Source organism: Schistosoma haematobium, chromosome ZW (genome assembly GCF_000699445.3).
Source record: "Schistosoma haematobium chromosome ZW, whole genome shotgun sequence".
Taxonomy (NCBI): Eukaryota; Metazoa; Platyhelminthes; class Trematoda; order Strigeidida; family Schistosomatidae; genus Schistosoma; species Schistosoma haematobium.
Genome location: NC_067195.1, coordinates 10041844 through 10064656, shown reverse-complemented (window position 1 = coordinate 10064656; position 22813 = coordinate 10041844). Strand labels below are relative to the sequence as shown.

The 22813-nt window shown below is 33.0% G+C and overlaps 1 protein-coding gene across 2 annotated transcripts in view; it reads right to left on the bottom strand.

Annotated features, from left to right (window-relative positions):
* The window catches only part of PKHD1L1_1 (Fibrocystin-L), a 118762-nt gene that overhangs the window by 40701 nt on the left and 55248 nt on the right, over window positions 1-22813 (bottom strand). For both annotated transcript variants that reach the window (XM_051210365.1, XM_051210366.1), the window contains exons 31-38: window positions 21202-21381; window positions 17273-17434; window positions 9815-11413; window positions 6803-6943; window positions 6410-6596; window positions 4518-4665; window positions 2567-2803; window positions 1366-1495 (exon numbers count right to left, since the gene is read on the bottom strand). In XM_051210365.1, the coding sequence (XP_051070350.1) occupies window positions 1366-1495; window positions 2567-2803; window positions 4518-4665; window positions 6410-6596; window positions 6803-6943; window positions 9815-11413; window positions 17273-17434; window positions 21202-21381 (2784 nt within the window). The remainder of the gene's footprint in view (window positions 1-1365; window positions 1496-2566; window positions 2804-4517; window positions 4666-6409; window positions 6597-6802; window positions 6944-9814; window positions 11414-17272; window positions 17435-21201; window positions 21382-22813) is intronic.

Sequence of the window (22813 nt, the reverse complement as noted above, 5' to 3'; positions counted from 1 at the left end):
ACCAGTCGTAGAGATTACTGAATCTTATTATTTACATCATGAACTGATCCTGATTAAACTAAGTTTAGACCGAAAAATGTGATGCATTTACGTTATACGTTTTAAAAATCTGGTCACATATATATTTGTCAGGATATTTTAATAGTTGAAATCATGAGTCAATCGAAGCTAGACCACCATGGAAAACCTGGAAGCACTAAACGGCTGTTTCGTCCCAGTATGGGACTCCTCAGCAGTGCGCATCCCCCATTCCATCCCCCGCGAGATTCGAATTTTAAATGGAAATTGATTAATTTAGAATAAATTAAGGTAATTAAATGAGAGTTTAAATGAATATAGAGTAATAACTGTAAATAAAGGAGAGAGAAGAATTAACACTCTATGGAAAGATTGGGAAATGATCATATTAACCTAGGCAGTAAAATGACTTCAGGGTTACCAGGTCAAATTCAAGGTTACGACAAACTATTTCCGTACACATAAAACAAGTTTGAATTTACTAGTACTCAAGGCTTCTATAAACCTGAGGATTTGTCCTTGATAATTTCTATAAAATGTTTTAAAACCTCTAATGATGTCGATTCTATGCCCTGTTTCAATTATGTGCCTTGGTAGGGTAAATAGCTTGACAAGTATGTATGCGACCAGATTGTTCCAACTGTAGGACGTCTTCTCATTGTTCTATCGAAATTTATAAAAGGGACTAATTACTTTAAATTATTTAAGATCAGTCTATGGTGTGAACTATGCTTCAAAAAATATGATACAGATTAGTAAACAGAAGAACGATGAATAGATATTCATTTTATAGGAAATTTCATTAATATCTCGAGTTGATTAGTGTTAGTTAAGTATTCTGTAGATGTAATACTGACTTTGTAATAAACGTAAACACAGGTGGGGGACATCCAATTGCATCTTAATATTAAATTACAGAATATCTTGGTGAAATATAAGAGCTATACATTAAATACTCCATTTGCAAATTTCCATCATTTGCCCTTCATATTCTGTGTGATTTTTCCGATTCACAATTCCTCCCTAATTCCATTTCTGTTTTCGTCAAGTTGACATTCATAGCATTCTGCTGCCAGGGTTTCTAATTCCCATTGATGTTACATATTACTTATATCTGTTGATGAAAGTAGCATACACCACAACTTACTAGCATTTCATCTACAGTTCTATTAAAATGCACATTAAATAATATCCCTTGTTTTAAAAATGTGCAATATTTTTAACTTGGTCATTTACTATGTTTAGAAATTAACATTCCTAATTGTAGGACTTTATTAAAATAAACTATTTTCAGATAACAAAACATTACTGTAATAGCTAATAAAGAGAAACGTTAATGCGACTAACCATGTATACTGATTGTACCATTACGTAGCGCTAAAACTTTAGCACCGTACAAAGGTAGTTCTTTTTCTCGGACATGTCCATGTAATGTTATCGTAGCCTGTTTAGTGTAGGGTTCTTCTGGTGATCCAATCTAATAATAATAATAGTAATAATAATAATATCATCTAATATACATTACATTTTCAGTTATCTAAATATGATTTATATCTTAAAACCATCAAAACGAATCAAAATATTCCCAACAAATTATGTTTCTAACTATGGTAATTGAAATTCAAAATGGGTATTTGCATCTATCAGTGAGTTATAATTTCAAGCAGAAATCAATCAGCTTAACTCGTAATGTAGTGAACGAGAACACAAGTGGGTTCAATCGAATGTATTTGAATACAAAATTACAGAATCTCTTAGTAAAATCTGAGAACCATACAGTAAATACTTCAGTTACAAAATGTCAATCAATTGTCTCAAATTTGACTGTTTCGTTTTGCAAATATCAGTCAATCGTCTCAGACTTCATTGTTCTTTCATTTCCACAGCAATCATTCTTTGTCCTCATTCTCTTTTCTTTGATCTTCTTAACCTTCTGCCACCAGACATCTCACTTTCGATTGATGATATATACTACTTATATCTGTTGACATCAGTAGCACACACCACAGTAACACTTAAGTGTTAGTTAAAATTTGAATAAATATCAGTCGGTTTGTTTGTCTACTAAATTTTTAAATGTGTTCTACTGAATAGTGAAAACATGTATTGTTTCCATGGGAGTTTCTTGGTAAATTAAAGAAAGATTCTTTATTTTAAAGTTAAATACTCTTGTAATTTTTATGGTTTTATATTTTAGGATAATTTGCTACTAATAAACCAAAGTTTTCAATGGTTTTCTGATGTCCATGTACCTGTCTATGGACCTGATTTATCTCAAACTCTAAAAGAGAAATATGGACTTAAATGATTACTATTCTCCGAAAGTAAAGAAGTTGACTGTTCAGAATAAACAATTTGATGCCTATATTATTTGAAATGGAATATAATAAAATGCACTAAAGTACATTATTGATTATGTTTTCTCTACGACATTGTAGTTCCTCTCTCTCTCTCTATCTATCTATCTTCAGTACCACTGTTAATGCATTTTAGGAAATACATAAATAATCCTACAAATATTTCATTGTTATACACTAAAAGAACTTACTAGAAATTTTCCATTGTTTAGTATTAATATATATTTTGAATTTAATTGTATATTTTTTGTTGGATCAAAGAACAATGTACCACCATTAATAAGTAGCATTGATAAAACTGGTGTATCTACATCTAACATGATATTTTGATTTGCATTAATAACAACAAAATCATTTTCAACAGGAATTGGTTGATTATTCCAAGTGAATTGACTTGACCAACGATCCACATAGTAAAATGTGAAATCCTTTTATTAGATAATATTAAAGAAAGAGGCAATAGAAAAGAGGAAAGATATATATACTTCAGTATTTTATAATAAATTAGTGATTATATGTTACTTATTAAACTAATATATTTATCATTATGCGTTTGTGAATATTACTGAATTTTATTGAGGTCACGAACTGATCTTATTTTGGCAACCGTTAAAAACCTGGAAGTACGGGATAGCCGTTTCATGTGTGGACGCGCAATTTTTAGATTATTGAGCCTGCATTCAATGGTATACAAATTTAACTTTGATCAATCCATAATTTTGTATGACTGTCTTATTTTGTCTTCAATCGGTGTCTTCCTCACACCCGACACGATTGAACTACACTGGTCACGACTTCACACCAAGACTGAAATTTCCTCTAAAACTCAGTCACAACCAAGCACATAGTGCTTCTCAGTATGGATTTGTAGAAATAATTGAATTTGACTAAAGTCAAAGGTCCTGAGTTCTAGTGGAAGCATACTTCTGAGGGGTCGCATACAAGAACGAAACGGCCATCTAGTGTTTCTGGGTTTTCAGTGGTGGTCTAACACCGATCAGTTCATGATTTCAATTAAAACTGAACGATCTCCACAACCCTATACTGACGAACGAATTTATTTGATTAGATTTCTTAGATAATTATCCATGTTTGATACCCTTAAGGAATATTCATCTATGCCACTTTCATATGAGACAAGATAAGACTAATGTACAGAGCCAAAATTCAGTGGCTGGTATTAAAGCCCTAATCAGATTGTAAAACTGTATGATTCTCGTTTAATTTCGTTGGTAGTCTACTTAATGATTGTCATTTATTTCCAAAACTATGAGACACAACTTTAAGACTGAGAAACCACTAGAAACGAAATTATGATGAAATAAGCAATGGTGTAGTACTCCATCATTCTCAAAGTTTACGAAATCTTCAAGAGACCAACAAAATCTTTTAAAATATAACTAAATTATACGACAGGAAATAATCATTCATATGACCAGTTTTTTGTTCAACGATTTGGCCTTACTTTCTAATGAAGGACTATATATGAAGTTCTTGGTCAACGTTCAAGAAGATTTTTTCAGTGAAATCATGAATGTTTTCATTATAGTTCTTTCGACGTGTAATCAAGATTAGATTTGGTCGAAATTGTGTGCATAAAAAATTGATGATGATATTTCACATCATAACTTCAATTTAACTAGACAGATATTAGTGACCGGAAAACAATGAACACCTGCCTCGTCATCATATGTAATTGAGAACATCTATGCCTCATCACTACATAATAACATTTAAGTTATTGAGTAGGCACCCTGTGGGTCATATTTTTAACTTCAGTCAACTTATGGTACCTCTTGATCGTCATTCATTACCGTTGTCCATTACATGGTTGAACTTATAACGTTCATAGTGCTCAAACTGAACAATCTCCATCCATCTCACCATCAAACAATTAAACAAACGGTCAGCTAGTATACTGTTATGAAATTTTAAAACCACTGAGATGGAAAAATTATCATTTTAATTTATATAGTTCTTATTCTATTCCGATTACTTGTAGACGTGTTGGATATCGAAAATTGAGCTGAATCTTCATTGAAATTTTAGTACAATACCAGTGTCGGTATAAATCATAACACAATGATTCATCATGTTTTTTTCTTAAGATTTTTTAACATCAATAACAAATGGTATACTTACTCCAGATGCTTTGCCATTATTTTCAACGGTCACTTCAACGGGTACTTTTGCGCTTCCGTTATGTTCACAAGTTTGACATACAATGACAGTATTATTCAGTGATATTAATTGACAGTCAATACCGCCAACATTAACCGTAGTAGATTCACTAAAACAAAATAAAAAGGATAAACAACAATGAAACAACCGTAGTTTAAATTTATTATCTACACCTCCTAAATGAATCAGTGAACAATGTTTCATAATTTTTCCTACTTTATACTTGTCAAACGTGTCACCCAATAATATTAATAATTTCAAAAATGGTCTAGAGGTGCATGTTACTTATGTTCGCAGATATAAGTAGTATGTATTACCAGTTGGAAGTGGAATGTTTGTGAGCAGAAGGTTGAGAAGACTGAAACGAGGGAAAGAGAGAATTATTATAAAGCAATCAAGGTAACAAAAAGAATGAATGAACAATGAAGCTTCTAATAGATAACTCAAAGATGTGCGAATTTGATGTGTGATTTTCTTAGTTTACATTTTAACCGATCCCTATGTTTTTTAACATTTATGGTCATTCCCTCAAAATTTATCGTTACAACTGATAAGAAGAAACCATAGTCCTTTTTATGTAAGCTATAGAAGATTCTTCTCTTTTACTCAAAAATAAAGATCATAATAATGACAAGTATTGTTGTTTCCACAGGTGAATAGACTATGAACTAAAAGTATGGTGTAATCTAAATATCCGTGAATGACAATTTTGAAGGATAAGTTCAACTAACTACTGATTGACATGAATTAATAGTACACTCAGTAAATATTAATTTAATACATATACTTTATATTTGTCTTCTCGCTATTCACATAACTCGTCTTTTTGATGAATAATAAAACACAATAACATGGAAAGACATTTTTTAAATAGAGTTCAGTAATACTTTAACTGATAAACGAATGTAGTGACTCTAATTTATTGATCGTGGCCTCAACCAGTAACAAATCCTGCTTGCTTCTATATGAGCAAAGAAGTCGGACATTCACTTGCAATCTAGACTATGGTGAACAAGAATACAGGTGTGGGCGACTAGACTTATTTGAATAAAAAGATTACAGAATCTCCTGACAAAATCTGAGAATCGTACAAGCAATACTTCATTTGCAGAATATCCATAGATTGTCTCAAACCTTCTTGTTCCTTCGTCTCCGTGGCAATCACTCTCTGTTCGCATTCTCTTCTCTTCTATTTTCTCAACCCTCTGCCTTCAGGCATTCCACTTCCGATTGGTGATACATACTACTTATATTTGTCAACATCAATAGCACACACCCCAGTATTTTAAGTCAGTATACAATATGACTACCTATATAAATATATATATATATAGTCAAATGTTTTCTCTAGCTAGAAAATATATATGTATATATACTCAATTGATTGGTCACTTATGAATACATAAAATTGTTCAGTGATCTCATCTGCCTAGTGCTGAAAACATGCTGCTTTGAGAGCAATAACTTCATCGATTAAAGCGCGATTGACATGTGAAATTGATTGTCTGTACCATGGTTATCGATAGTTAACTAATCGATATCAAATATTAATAAGTTCAATTTATACAAATCTAACTGCAAATCTATCATGTAGAAAACAATGTATTCATACATCATATCGATTTAATTCCGGGGATCAAATAAGTCCATTATCACCAGTCTTCGTTCTTTTTTCACTATGCGTCGTGGGAAACAGTATTTCCAGTACAAAACACAAGTCAATTAACTAATTCTATGGACATAATAGGTTTTGTACAGAATATTATATTTTATGGTAAAAAATTGTTAATATTTATCACCGTTACAATACGTTGAGTAAAAAAAACCCCAGTTTTTCAAATCAATTAACTTACTCAAATAAAGTACCAATTATGGTAAGGATTGTACCTCCACCAGTGCCTCCAATTAATGGATCTACACTGATTATTCTTGGTGAAAGATCCACATCATATTTGAATGCTCCAATTAATTTTTTTTGTAATACATTATCAATAGTAGGAACTGTCACTGTAACATCACACATCTTTATGTTCAGTGTAGCTAAGGCATACAAAAAAAGTATAGTTAGTAGTTTTTCTTAGTAAAAACAAATCGAAAAGAATGCTTGATTGTTCTCAGAAGGTATACTGTTAGATATACGAACTACTAGGGATGACATTCATATAAATGATTAAACAACTAAATAAAACCTTTTTTTAAATATTTTTTCAAATTAAAAAGAAAACTGTACTACTTAATTCACTTACATAATTTAGGCGTAATACACTTAAGTGCAAGTGAACTCCCACCAACTATTGGACAGTCTTGATCACATATTGTAACAGTACTTCGTCCAACATCCATTCCTATCCCTTGAATCTCCACTAATTGGCCTCCTTCTGTTCCGCCTAAGTAAAAAAAATGAATAACGCTTTCATTCTGAATAAATGATATACTTTAAATAAATAAATTTTTACTTTTAATTTTTAAAATACATATATCTGATTTGTAGGTTGCATTTATCACAAATTGATTTCAGTTAGAGAACACCATTGAAAACCAAGAAGCATTGAACAGCTGTTTTATCCTATTATATGCTTATTTAGTGACCTCACCAGGGATCAAACTTATGTTCCATAGGTCTCCAGCGACAAACGCTTAATCGTTAGAACTACTGAATTCTATCCCAAGCAGAAATGTGGATGCACATAGTGGAGAAATTTTATACTCGGGAAGAAAGATATCCGGTGAACTCCGAATAATAATGATAAGTCAAATGAGATCAATCTGTGATGAATATAACCAATAAATCAAATTAATCTACGAATAACCCCTTCAAATAATATATCACTGAATTGTCACAAACATTCATACTTTTATTCATCAATGATGAAGTATTTTACAAACCATTTTACACTTGACAAATTTTTGTCATTAGTACATGTATAAATCCATTATAGTTCGAATAAATCAAATGATTATATATTTCAAAAGAACCTATTATACAGTCATAGTTTATGATATATAAGTTCATGATGCATTTAATGCATTGTTATGATTATTAGTACGGTGTAAATACAGAAGAAAAAAGAGACATATATATGGAAATTTAATGGCTGAATTCATGAGTCAATTGAAGGTAGATAACCATGGAAAACCTGGAAGCATCTGACGGCCGTTTCGTCCTACTGTGCGACTCGTCAACATTGCGCATCCACGATCCCGCCTCGAGAGACTCGAACCTAGGACTTATCGGCCTCGCGCTCAAACACTTAACCTCTAGATCACTGGACCGGCATCCAACGGTGTTCATGTCTAATTTTAACCAATCCACGAAAATGCGCCACCGTCAACCATTGCCTTCAGTGAATTACTATCTCACAAAAGATACGGTTGTACTCCACTGGTCACGTCGTCTCACTAGAACTCCATGAAATACCTCTTGAAGCTTGTCACTAATGAGCATATGATGATTATGATCAGAGAAGGGTTTTGTGGATATTATAGTAATTCAATAGTTGAATTCATGAGTCAATTGAAGCTAGCTATGAAATAAAGTAATAAAAATAGTTGATAGTTTAAAGTTTAATTTCATTTTAATTTTCTACATGTGAATGATTCTCTAGAAACTAGTGTGATATCTTATTATGCTTTTTTTAATAGAAAAGTATCTATTTTTCTTGGTAGTTAACTGCATTGTTCACTCTCTATGATACAGCTAACATTTATAATTAGTTTGAAGAGTCCAAACAAATTACAGATTATCACAATAGTTGAATTAGAAGCTTTTCAGTATTTTAAAGGTAGATTAGTCTAGTTAAATTGTGGTATGCTACTTAAGCAGACATATCTAAGTAGTATTGATGTGAGCAGAGAAACAAAGACGATATGACAAACAACTGAAGCTATTTTTAGGGACGTTATTTCACATAATTCAAAGCTTGTGAAACACCAACATTTATTTGTGTCCCTAGTTTATTCTAAAAACCATAAGCTTTCGTTTGATATACGATTCTTAAGTTATTGTAATTTAAACTCAGGCTTTGCTGCTCTATTTTTCTACCCTAATACCCAGTTTTGAACATAATTGTATTTTCCTAATTGTTGGTGAGTTGTGGTGCGTCTCAACCGAATTGAAGTGTGATCAAAGTTGGAATCAGAGTAGGGAATAAACTGATTTATGTTCCAGTTAACTCGTCTTCTCTCTTTCATGTGCTTGTCAATCGGTCAAATAGTAGGATAGTTTTTGTCTCTTTACACAAGACAATTGGTCTTACTTAGAACTCATGCGTTTCTAGCCTCAAGATTAAACTATTTAGCCTATCGTGTTAATGCCTTAATCTAGATTGAGATAAGTTATCTTCAGTATGTTAGTGGGTAGACAGACCAAGGACCTAACAAGTATACATAAATAATTGAAAAGATTCCTAATGACGGAAAAAAAAACATGAAGAGGAGATGAAACAACAGAAACAGTTCAAGCAGCAACAGGAATGGAGAAATGATGGGTTTGATAGTGACATTTTGAGGAACACGTCCAGATAGTGTATTCAGTATATTTTTTTCCTATTTTATAAATGCGATGTATAGTTTTGCTTGCTTCACGTTACAAAATAAATGAATTCCCCAATTCATTATAATTATTCCAATGTTAAATTGCATTTACTCATTCTTAATTCATTTCCACAAAAAAAATCACTTACGAATATATCTACAACAACTGTCAAGCAACATCAAAGTCAGAATCTTCAATTCGAACGTTTAGATAGTTCTACTGTATAGAACTGAAACTTGGAGAACTACCACAACCATCATCAAAAACGTACAAGTATTTATAAACAATTGTCTACTCAAAACACTCAATGTCCATTGACCGGATATTATCAGAAACAGTTTATTGTGAGAGAGAACAAACCATCTTCCATCTGAATAGGTAATTAGGAAAAGATATTGGAGGTCGATAGGACATATATTTCGGAAATCATCAAAACTGCATCACGAGGTAAGCGCCAAATTGGAATGCTGAATGTAAACGGAAAATAGGAAGACGATAGAACAGTTGACTGTTCCGGGAATTGGAAGCAGACATCTTAACAATGACTATCGATTGGAGAGAACTGGTAAAGATTGTCCATGACAGGTTTGGATGGAGTGTGGTGTTGAGTAGCTTATGCTCCTCCATAAGATGTAACAGGCGTAAGTAAGTATATACATTTTAACAAGAAATCTTAGCGGAAAATCGAATTAAATTCATAACAGTTTTTTTTTACAAAACTAACCTGAATTAGGACTAATTGAATTTAAACTAAAATTAATATTAATATTATTTTCTGATAAAGCATAACCATAAACTGGTGTATCAACAATAAGTTGATACATTCCACTTGGTAAATTCACTATATAACATTGAATATAATCATTTTGTATAGTTACTATAGTACATAATGTTTGATTTAATTTAACTTCAGTCATTTTCATTTGTGTATTATTATCTCCATTAAGCATACTACCATTTATGTTTAATTGAGTAATTAATGTACCATTATTATTATTTATTGAATTCATTGTAATATTTATTACTTTTGGTGTTTTCATATCAACATATGTATATTCATTTGTTATGAATAAACCATTAGATAAATTAATGGATACTTTATAATTATTTAATTGTATATAATTTAATTGTTCCGGTGTACGACAATAAATTTCATTCACTGTTCTATTCTTCTCATTTATAATTTGACATTCTTTTAAATTGAATAAAATTTTAATTGTTGGATCATTTAAACCATTTCCATTTAATTTTATAATTGTACCACCGGCAAAACTTCCTTCTAATGGATAAATTGTATAAAATGTAATTTGACTTTTTATTGTTAAATTAGTTTCATATTTTGAATAACCGCGTATTTCATGAAATAAATTCAATGTTACATAACCAGATGATAATGAATTCATTAATTGACATGATAATTTATTAATAGAAATTGATTGGATATCGATTATACAAGGGGTATTATCAAGAGTAATTTGTAGATTTGTATAATTTTCATTGGATAATAATAAATTACTTCCATAAATGGTAAGAGTTTGATTAGTATTGATTATTTCACGTGGTTCAATATTTTTTATAATTGGTGTTGCTGTTATATCATATGAATATAAACAATCACTATGAGTAGTATGTTGAGTATCTATCCAATCATTTTGATTTCTTGATTTTATTTGAACTTGTATAGTAACATTTAAATTTGATTCAATTATTGTATTATCCGGTATTGGTACTAAACATTTGATATAACCTGATGTAACTTCTATAATTGAACATTCTTTTTCATTATTAAATGTAATTTTATTGAAATTTTTATAAATAGGATCAAATCCAGAACCATATACAATTAATTGTCCACCACCATAAATACTACCATTACCATATGTTTTATCACAATTAATTCCAGGCCAAAAAAATGCATATTGTTCAAATTCATTTGTAGAAACATGTAAAAGTGCAAATCCAAGATGATTATGTGAAATACATGGTTTTAAGGGTTGTCCAGTTAATAGACCAGCTGAAATAACTTGTTCTTCACTTAAATCACATTCAATAGATTCTGAATCATTAATATCTTGAACAGGTTGTGTACAATCAGCCCCGCCAACATTGATCATTAACTGATCCACACAATTAGCTAATACAGGAGAAGAAACTGTAATCTTACTTCCAGCATAAATGTTAAATGGACTGAATGAAGATACTATTGGTGTTGCACAACCTCGATAAACAAATCCATGCTTTGTAAGTAACTCGGATGGCTTTGTTAATATCTGACAAGTGAAACCACCTTCACAGGTTGTCAATGAATCCCAGTATAGAGTATCTGTATAAAAGAATATACTGTACAGAATATAATACATCATGATATGTAAAATAATCTCCAAAAAAGATGCCTACATTTTAAAATTCAATGCATTTAATGTGTCCTAGTAGTAATCTTGAGTGATTAATTTTACCACATTGAACGATAACTGGTGAGACTATAATCTATGGATGGATTTTGGGTGACGCTTAAATGATCTGCAGAAAATTCCCTGACCTATTAGAATCTAAAGAGGGTTATACAGTAGTGTGAGAAATCAGAATCAGGATTTAAAGTTAGAAGTTGAGGTTAGAAATCATCGTTAGTGTTTTCATAACGAACTGACATCAGCAAAAAGATAAAACTGTTATTTAGACATATAAATAAATGAATTCTGCACTCAAAACCAAGTTTCGCTATTTTAAACCTGATTGGTCGGTCCATAAATTTATAATCTTACCTAATACAGTCTATTAAAGAGGTCAAAGGAGCGACATAAATACTATATAGAACAGTAACCAAGGCACAGAAAAAAAATTCAAGAAAAACTCCATATTGTTTATCAAAAAAAATGAAAGATTGTGACTAGTGAATAAACAATACCATCGGGTTCCGATATACCGAGACTATACGGACTTTCAGAAGTTCATGAGAAGAATCCCAACTTATGTCCTATACTTGATATGAATAACTCTATATATTATTTGATTGCTAAATGATTAGCTGAAATTTTAAAACCCGTCCGAAATCACACCAATAGATACAACTCCATTTATTTGATTTCCCCGACTCAATTAGAAATATCAATGTAAATGGTAGGAAGATGGTCTCATTGGATGTCACTTGTTTCTTTACAAATATTTGACTCATTGAAACTACATATTTCTTATGTGTCTATTTTGAAAATAATAAATTTGATACTTGTATCCAAAAATATTATCTAAGAGAACTACTTCAATGATGTACTCTCAATTTGCAATGCAGGTTCAATAATGATTTCTATAGACAAACCGATGGAGTTGCAATGGGTTCACCACTGAGTCCACTCTTGGTTGATTTTTCATGGTCAATCTGGAAAATACGGTACTTCAACCAATAAACGAGATATTTCATTTACATAAGATATATATATGATAATTTCATTATTTGTGAAGAAGAGATGAACCTCAATGAAATTTTGGATCGATTCAATAAGTTTCATCACCCAATTCAATTACACTCGAAGCAGAAGCGAACAAGGAATTTGATTTTCTTGATGTCCAGTTGTAAAGGTCAGATGGTTCTTTACAGTGATCTGTGTATAAAAACCGACCTGGTCTGTATACGAAGTTCCATAACTGGATCACATTGAGTAGAAAGAGAAACTTAATTCATCCTTTATCCTCAAGGATTGGGAGAATATGCTCTAATGATACAATAGATGTTGAACTACTTCAACATCGACAGATACTCATAAAAAATGGTTATCTACTTAAATTTGTTGACCGAAACTTAGTGCCAAGACATCTTCGAGAAAAAGCACCGATAGTTCAAAAAAAAACTTTTTATGGATATCAAATTTAAAAGAGACACGGCTGCCAAATTCTTGAATAAACCGATTTCAAAATCTCTGAATAAAACCTGCTCATTTAAGCTCTGTATTGTCTTCTCAAAACTGTCTACTATTCATAGATGTGTTAAGCATAAACTTCCACTTCCGGCTACATCGATGTGCATCCATAAATTTATTTACTCCTGTGGGGCAGGTTACATTGGTCGCGCAAAGCGATCACTTTCCAGACACGTCTCCGAATATTCCCAGCATGGCTTTTAAAAGGAGAATGCAAAACTATCATTAGTTCGATACAGGAGCATCTAAACAACTATGGGCACGTCGCTCCAATGGAGTCTTACTTAAAAATAAACTACACAATCGATGGAACTGGACTGAAGAGAGGCTGAATCATTGCATTGCTGATGGGTTGGTGATCCACCAATTCAAGCCCGAACTCTGGGTATAAAAATGACACAGTCAACTTTTCACACTTCCTTAGCCTTAATTCCCTTCTACAGTGCGTTTTGGTCTTGTTTTGTTTCATCACTGTTTTGCGAATTTACACCGTAATCAGTTAGTACCATTCTTTAACTATGTTTCATGATTATTGTTCAACTGCAACTTCATTTGTAGATCTTCTAAGGTTATGGCCGGTCCTATACCCGGGTAGAGTACGCATGGGCACGTGGTCAGCAACCCTAGCCCGTAGAACACGACCTTGCTAAAAACAGACGCTAATCAGAAAAAACAATTTAAACCACTTAAAAGCTGCCCTCCCAGTTGAATGATCTCCATTAAGAAGAAGTGTGTCTCCTCAAAGTGAAAACCGAGATTTTTAGGAAATGAGGAGATACAACTTGGAGGTGATCGTAATAAGTGAAGCCCATTGGACCCAAGCTAGATAGGAAATATTAGATTCAGGAAAGATGCTGTAGTGTTCTTTTCATGGAAAAGAAAATGCTTCGCGCACGCAGGGAGTTTCTATGATGCCGTCCAAAGAAGCACGAAAAGCACTTATAGGATGAAAATCTCATGGATCCAGGATCACCAAAGTATTCTTCAAAACAAAGGAAGAGGAGATCACAATGAATGTTATCCAGTGCTGTGCACCCAAGAATTATAGTAATGAAGACGATAAAGATAAGTTTTATGAGAAGCAGTAATCGACCGTAGAGAAGTGTCTGGGAAAGGACCAGATCATCCTGATGGAAGAGCTAAACGCTAAAGTCGGAATGGACAACATCGGATATGGGACGACATGAACTGAGAGAAGGGAACGAGAACGGAGATAGATGTGCAAATTTATATGCATTCAAAGAAATGTTAGTAGGTGGCACTATATTCTCCTACAAACGCTGAATCATTCATTGCAATGAAGATTGGTGTCAGACAAGACTGCTCATTCTCACCCCTTCTCTTTCATCTGGTAGTTGACTGGATTATGAAGACCTCCACATCTCATGAGGAAGTACGGAATACAATGGAAAACGTGAATGCAGCTAAACGATTTGGACTTCTAACATATCATACCAACAAATGCGAGTGAAAACAGATAGTGTATCGTCAGCCTCTACAGCAGTAGGCCTCAACATAAAAAACGAAAAAAGCAACATCCTGAAATACAACACAACGAACACCATTACAATCACACTTGGTGGAGAAACTCTCCAAGAGGTGGAGTCTTACACATACCAGAGCAGCATCATCGATGAACGTGGAGGATCTGATGCAGACAGGAAGGGAAGAATTGACAAAGCAAGGATAAGGTTCATACAAGTGAAGGACATATGGAACCCAACATATGGAATTATCAACCGAAATCAGAGTCAGAATCTTCAATTCGAACGTCGAGATAGTTCTACTGTACAGAACTGAAACTTGGAGAACTATCACAACCATCATCAAAAACGTACAAGTATTTATAAACAATTATCTACTCAAAACACTCAATGTCCATTGACCGGATATCATCAGAAACAGCCTCAGTCAGTCAGTAACAACGTAGAACTTCGTGCGTATGTACATCAGTTTGAGTTGCCGCACCACATTAGCACAGAGATGAATTTGTCGATTCAAGTCCCGTAATGGTAGAGGCGGTAAGAGTATAAGCAGTAACCGGAAACATCAGGGTTTGAAGATGTTATTTAAAGAGTATAATCCAGTGAAATAAATTTGGAAAGAGAAAAAAAGAAACAAGGAGGATTCAGGAGATTAGAATTTTGAAGAACACAAAGAGTGGATGCACCTGCGCCATTGCAAACGATTTTGAACCATGTCATTCAGGGTCCCCAACCAGGTAGTCTACACCTACCAACATGGCTCAGTCCACTTGTTAGTGACTTCATGGGCTTGTGCCATGTTTTGATATGGCCGCCCATAGCTTTCTTCCATCTTACTCATATACCATTGAGCATCGCAAGTCGAGGTAGTCTGTGGTTGGGCATGCGTAACATCTGTCCCAGCCACTTCAACTGATGATGTTTCACTACTTCTTCAATTGATTCGCCATCCTTACCTAGTACTCGTTTCCTAACAACTGCGTTACTTACTCGATGGTCCCAGGATATACGAGCAATGTTTCAAAGACCACAAGGGCTGATGAGACTTCCAAGACAAGTGAAGCGGTCGACACGCTCAACTACTTCACTCCCTATCACTAGTTCGGGTGTTAATGCTACCCAATCCTGAAGCAACATTTTGCATTTCGAAAAGGGAGAATCGCATCCCGAACATGCTTGCATTGTTGATTAGAGTGGTCAGAAGACTCTGCATTTTGTCAGCGTCTTCACCAAATAAAACTATGTCATCTGCATATTATAAGTCAACAAGTGAATCACCTGGTAGAAGTTCAACCTCTGGAAACTTAAATGAGGAAAGTGTTATCTCTAAAAGCAGGTCAACGAGAAAGTTAAACAAGAATGGAGAGAGTGGACAGCCCTGACGAACACCACTTGAGGTAACCAATTCTGATCACAGTTCTCCATAAGCTCTCACTCGACTAGTTGTGTTCGAGTAGAGAGCCTTTACAAAGTTAATATACTTCTTAGGTACTCCTTTCAGTGATAAACACTGCCATAGAACCTCACGATCAACATAGTCGAATGCTGCCTTAAGGTTGAGAAATACTATTGTGAGAGAGAACAAACCATCTTCCATCTGAATAGGTAATTAGGAAAAGACATTGGAAGTGGATAGGACATATATTTCGGAAACCATCAAAACTGCATCACGAGGTAAGCGCCAAATTGGGATGTTGAGTGTAAACGTAAAATAGGAAGACGATAGAACAGTTGACTGTTCCGGGAATTGGAAGCGGACATCTTAAGAATGACTATCAATTGGAGAGAACTGGCGAGGATTGTCCATGATAGAGTTGGATGGGGTGTAGTGTTGTGTGGCTTATGCTCCTCCGCGAGGTATAACAGATATAGGTAAATAAGTAAGTATGATTCAACTAAAATTTCGAAATTTACGTTTCTCGTTTCTTTTCATATCCGTCATGTGGACAATTATCTTTTATATTTCTAACCCGTAAATTATTTCCACCCTCCTATTCTTCTTTGATGCCTTATTGTCACGCAAGCTCTATTTATTATTTGAAATCTCGAACTACTTTATGGTGCGATTTCATTTATCTTTCTATAGACCTTGTAGTGTCAGTTATTATGGCAAGCCCATATACCTTATTCTAACTTCCGGACATCCTATTTTATTCATTTTACTTGAGCCATATTTTGACCTTGTCAATTATTCGCTTGTCAGTCTTGACTGTTTTTATATGAGCGTATATGTGTGTTCCCTTCTTATCGCATTAATCACATGTCTGTAGCTTTATTTTGTCTGACTATAAATATTGAGTAATGCCTGGCTTGAAATGGAGTTGGCTTCCCAGCCATCTTCCATACGTGTCATTTTGCTTTGCTGTGCTTCATTCGCTTCATGTACAAAATATATGTATTCTCAAGTCAATTCTCGTTATTCGACTTATTTAATCCCGTTATTGGATAATGCGATTTAAGTCGACGATGATATACGAGAAAAGGCGATAACAAACATCCATACAATCTAAATGGGAGTCGAGAACTACGGGCTACTAAAACCTATATTTACCAAACAAATGTACAGCCTAAGCAAATAATCTCATCAAGAAGTAAATTTTCTCTTTATTTTTATTCAGCCGATTATTTTAATTATCTGAATATACAATGCATAATCATACATAGTCAAAGACGGTCAAAATGATGGTAGGTGTTTAATACTATTATTAGTGAGTTAGTTTATCGATCACAGCTTACATTATAATCATTTCAATGTTACAAAACAGCTATGAAACAATAATTTCATACCTGGAATATTTGTATGAATAGCTGTTGAATAATTTGTTTCCACGATCACTTCAGTCATACAATCATCAAATGCTTTCACTTCTATAATACCCGTCATTAAAAATTCATCAGATGATGTATAATAATAAGTTCCAGGTTGTGTAAAATTAAATCTGTATACACCTAAATGTGGAATAATACAGAAAGTGTTGTATTTAAATGAAGGAAAAAAAAAGAAAATTGTCAAAGATGATCAACATTACTCAATTATTATTATTTAAAATCTTATGACGAAGTAATTATATTAAGGCAATCTGCACAGGATGTATAGATGCCAAAAAAAAGATTAACCAAATATCTGTCCTGTTTATCAACAATTTAAACACTTACTAGTAATGTCGTGAACAACATATACATTAAATTAGCAGGTGATTATCAAGACACAGTAGGTCAGTGACTTTTTTTAAGTGAAATGCATTGAGTTCAATTTTTTCAATGTAAACATCAATACTGGAACACAGACAAATCTAGTTGACCTGTTCTAAACAGAACAAAAACCTCATCCTGAATTCTATAATCCATCTATTCTAAAATTTATATTATTATTAAATTCACTTGGTATTGTTTACTTGAATCTTCCCATTGATATTTAGGCCTGTATTTTATCAGTCTGTTATTGTCATATGTGCATACTGTGCATATTACCTCGATATTGCCTTAATTCACAAGCATTATAAGCAAAGATGGATAGTGGCTAACAGTGGAATGCAAGACGTGCGTTTCGTCCTATTCGGGACTAGTTAGCTGGATGTACTTACATCTCAAAGTTGATGTTCACTCTTATTATTATTATTACGAGTTTTAAACAGAATGTATAGAGAATTGTTATATTATGAATGTTTCTATATTAACTCGACCATATGCACTAACTTATCCACAAAATGTGCAAGTATAATGAGTATTCAGAAGAAAATATCTGGAAAGTTGACAAGAAATACAATTTGACATTAAAAAAATGGTTCCCAAAGCACTGTTAGGAAAAAGATTACCATATTTAATTTGACCATTAATTCCACAAAAGAAATATTGAAATCATAATTAACATATCAAAAGATGTTAGTCTGTCAGTCAACCCCAACGTAAGACTAGGCACGTATGTGCATCGGTCCGAGTTGCCATACCTCATTAACATAACAGATGAACACCGGATTCATAGAAGTAGTTAATTCATTGGTGGTAATATATAAAAGAAAGATTGCATATAAGGACACAGTTCAGGAATAGACTGAGTATACGCTAATTGAGAGTGATTTTATCTTAATTGAAAAGATATTAGTGTTTTAAATGTTTATGATTGTCTACAATAATACTAAGTTGATCAGATACATAAAATTTTTGATTTTTGCTATCCGAATGTGTGTCATTATTTTATGTCGATCGTTGAGCAATTTTCTAGATATTCAATATGGTTGTCAAATCATTTTTTAAAGCATTATTGTATTGGTTTTTAATTTAATGAGTAAATATTATATAACCAATTAATTTCTAAGAATAACTGTTTCATTTTTCCGAACTATCATTGTGATGAAGCCTATTCTACGTTAGTGGATAAATGGCCAAACAAAAAACTGCCACATGTTTTAATACTTGAGTGTACTCTTTAAATAGATTAGTATTGATGATTGATTGATCATCGGGTAGTGACCAATGCTGTGCATGTCAAGTCCTCCTTGATACTAATCAAATTCAAGATGTATTATGGACATTAGACTAAGTGAATTAGCATTGCGTACACTATGTTGAGATATAATATGGTGGTTGGAGGTAGTTGGTGGGAAACCTTGGATCTAGGTTTTGTGTGTTTGATACTTATCAGAAATATATGTCTGTATTCTTGAGGGAACTGATGCTCTATGGGAGATTCGGTCTTTTGACTCACAGCTTCGCCGTCAGAGAAGTTACCTCTGGACGCTATATCGCGTTACTTAGATTGGTTGGTAAATTATAACTTCGTCAATAAAAAACAGTCATCACTAAGAAAGATTTGATATAGATTGCAGTGGTCAACGTTCAGTAATCATCAACTGCATAAATAAGTCAGTCCAATAGAAGGTTAGTTACAGCCTGGATAGGCCAGTGATAACATCTGAGTATGCGAAGTTGGGTGATACGAGAATGAATCTGTCAAGAAGTATCAGTTTCCGCAAAATTACATGTATATCTTGCTGGTGAGTGCCAAACATCACAAAATCTGGGTTTAGAGTTTCCTGTCAACTACCTCCAACCCATTAGATCGGTATTGGCCTGTTTGATTAATCACTAAATTTGATTCGAACATTGATTAAAATTACAAGAATTTGAAATGACATGACGTTAGTAAGAAAATCTCATTCTCATAGCAAGTGAATAACAATAGAAGCTTCTGAAATTTGTTGTCATCTCTAGTGTTATAGGTCAGAGTGAAGAATATAATAGTCAAAAACCATTTTTGACAGAATTAAGTAACCAACTATTTCAGTTTCTTAGAAATAAAAAAAATTTGCGGAAAATTAACTTTTACGATTTTAAGATAGTGGAGTTAGGTGTGTACCTCATGTAGTGAATATTAGCTATATCACGTTCTATTAGACAGATTTTTCAGAGATGAAACTCTCAATTTTTATTTAAACATCCTGAGCTTCAGAAAGAAGTGCGTTAAGATTTATAGAAAAACAATGAAACAACGAAGACATCTCTTTCTGGATAATTCATTGTAAATATTGTACACCTGAGAATGTGTAATTTTTCGCACATTTATGAAGAAAATTTCATAGCAAGTGATTAATAGATTGTCCTGTTGACTTAAAGTTTGTATGATTAATATGGGAATTTGTACCATCACAATCTGATCATTTAGTTTGATGATCAATTTTTCTAACTGCGTCTGTGATCCAATTCACATTTATCATCATTCGCATTAGTTGGTAATATAACAGCCGAATCAGCTGTTAATATCCACCCACCATTTGTTACTCCAATTCCATTGGTTAAATTCCATAATAATAACAACTCATTCTCATTGGGTAGTCCCAGTAGGAGGTTTATAAACACTCATCTCAGTTCACTCATCTATTTAGAATAATTAATTCTCGAACTAACCAACTTGGATTAATAATTAACTAAGACAAGTAATGGCATTTATATTCTATGTTAACTGTTTGATAATGTAAATGTGATTTAACAACAATGTATGAGGTTCGAAACATGTTGATGCTGAACTCTAGTTCAAACACATTCAACAGTTCATTGTGTGTAGAGCGAGAATTAAAGTCATTTTATGTGGAATGTCAATAAAATTCGAAATGTAAAACCGAAATGGAGCAGAATAACTTCTCAGTGGTGAACACACCCTACATGCGAACCAATCCGATGAGATGGGAAACGTTCACTCTCCATAGTTACTAGTTTGCATGAAAACAAATTAACCTAATCAACAACAAGTGAAAACTACCACTTTTTAACCGAGTTATAAAGCACATGTCCGATACCTACAGCATCCAACTTAGGAATAGTTAGATGATTCGCGATAGATCGAAGGTCCTGTGTTTAAGTCTCGTGAGTGGGATGCGCACTGTTCAGGACTCACATACTACGACGAGACAGTCGTCCACTGATTCCAGGTTTTCAATCATGGCCTAACATTGGTGAGTTCATGATTTCTCTGAAACGGTAAAGAGAATGCCCACGTTTCAACAAAGAAAACGTTCCTTCGGACAATGGTATTTTCTGAAACTGTACAGTCGTAATGACACATCATTTTACCACGTGTACTCTATAATCAAACATAACATTCACCTGTACGGTGCTATGAACTTCATCACACATTTAATATACAGTTCTCATAAGTGATAATTATTCAGCAGAATAGAGGGTACATAAATCAATTGATTTAATTCACTTAATTATATTACCATTTTGTGTTGGTTCACCACTATGAAATCCAGAGCCGGATGGAGTTAAATCTTCGAGACCAGATATTTCAGCTATCATTAAAGGATTTACACGAGTACTTGTATTCCAAATCCACACCACACTATCACCTTGAATTATTGTTAGTGCTTTCGGTTGCCATTCATAGCCTAAACCACGTACTACAAATTTTTAAAACGAAAATGGACAGTTTTAAGTGATCACATTGTTTAATTTGTCTTTACTAGTAAATAATTTCAAGTTATTTAAAATACATTTATCATATGGAATATGTATGTTTATCCTAAGGCCATTGACGATAAATCCATATAACCCGCTTGTTAATCTATCGATAGTCCGCGTACATTTTTACATAAACTAAGCCTCCAATTAGATGATCAGGAAGCTAGACAAACAGTTGTAATTTTCTTTATTCTTGAACCCATAATTCACGTGATTACCCGAATAAAACACGAGAATGGAAAGTAGAAGTTTATTAGTCACATGAATAAAAAGTATCCAACATGATTATAATTTATGGATTAGCCAATCAGATTTAAGATAGCGGGTCTTGGAGTTGAGCGTAAGATTCATTCATCCATATGTCTAAATAATATTTTTGTCTTTTAGCGGATGTCGGTTCGTGATGAAAACACTAACCATGACTTCTAACCATAACAGGTTAATAAATTTTCCAAAGGTTATCTTGGTGCCATTCAAGGTTCGCCCTTGCATTATAGTCTCAACTCACTTATTCAAATACTAAATCTGAATCATAGAAGTCGTAAAGTTGCATTGATTTTCATTATACTGATCAGTTGGTTTCAAGTACTTTTGACAAGAATTTTGTTACATACAAACAACACGAATAACTTCCGTTACTAATGTGAATATATGTTATTTCAGAATTCCATGGACACCTTAAATTTGAGAAAAAAATTATGCGTATAAATAACCATTCAAAGTATATCATACATGTCCACATGGACGAACTTATATGCACTTCTACTTGTTACATATAGACAGGAAAATCAGTAAAAGACATGTAAATGGTTTATTCGAAATACGTTCTATGGTATTACCATTTTTCAAAAGCCACATGAATACTGTTAAATATCACTAGCTTTTCTCCATTCTTCATCAACAATAGTATCGTTGTATAAACTCTACCTTTGCAACAGAAACATACTAAAATCGCGACATGTAAATAGAGATATGTTTATTCTGTTTAGACATCAATTATCTACAAGAGGAAAGTGATATGACGGGGAAATTACGACTTATTCACACTATCTTCCCACGATGATACTAGACACAAGTATGAAGTAATTTAACATTACATAATAGAGAGAATAATCACTAAATAAATCATGATACAAGATCCTCTAAATTTAGATACTCTAAGTTCAATCAACGACTAAGAGATAGATTATAGACTGGAACAATAGTTTATCCATATAAATTTCGTACAATCAACACAGCGTAAAATCATAGTAAAGTCGAAGTGAATCATAAAATAATCTCTTATACTCACTATAGCCAATGGTCAGACATATATTGCTTTCTTCGATATATATCATAAACAGATTAGATTTAAACAATTATTCAGTTGAA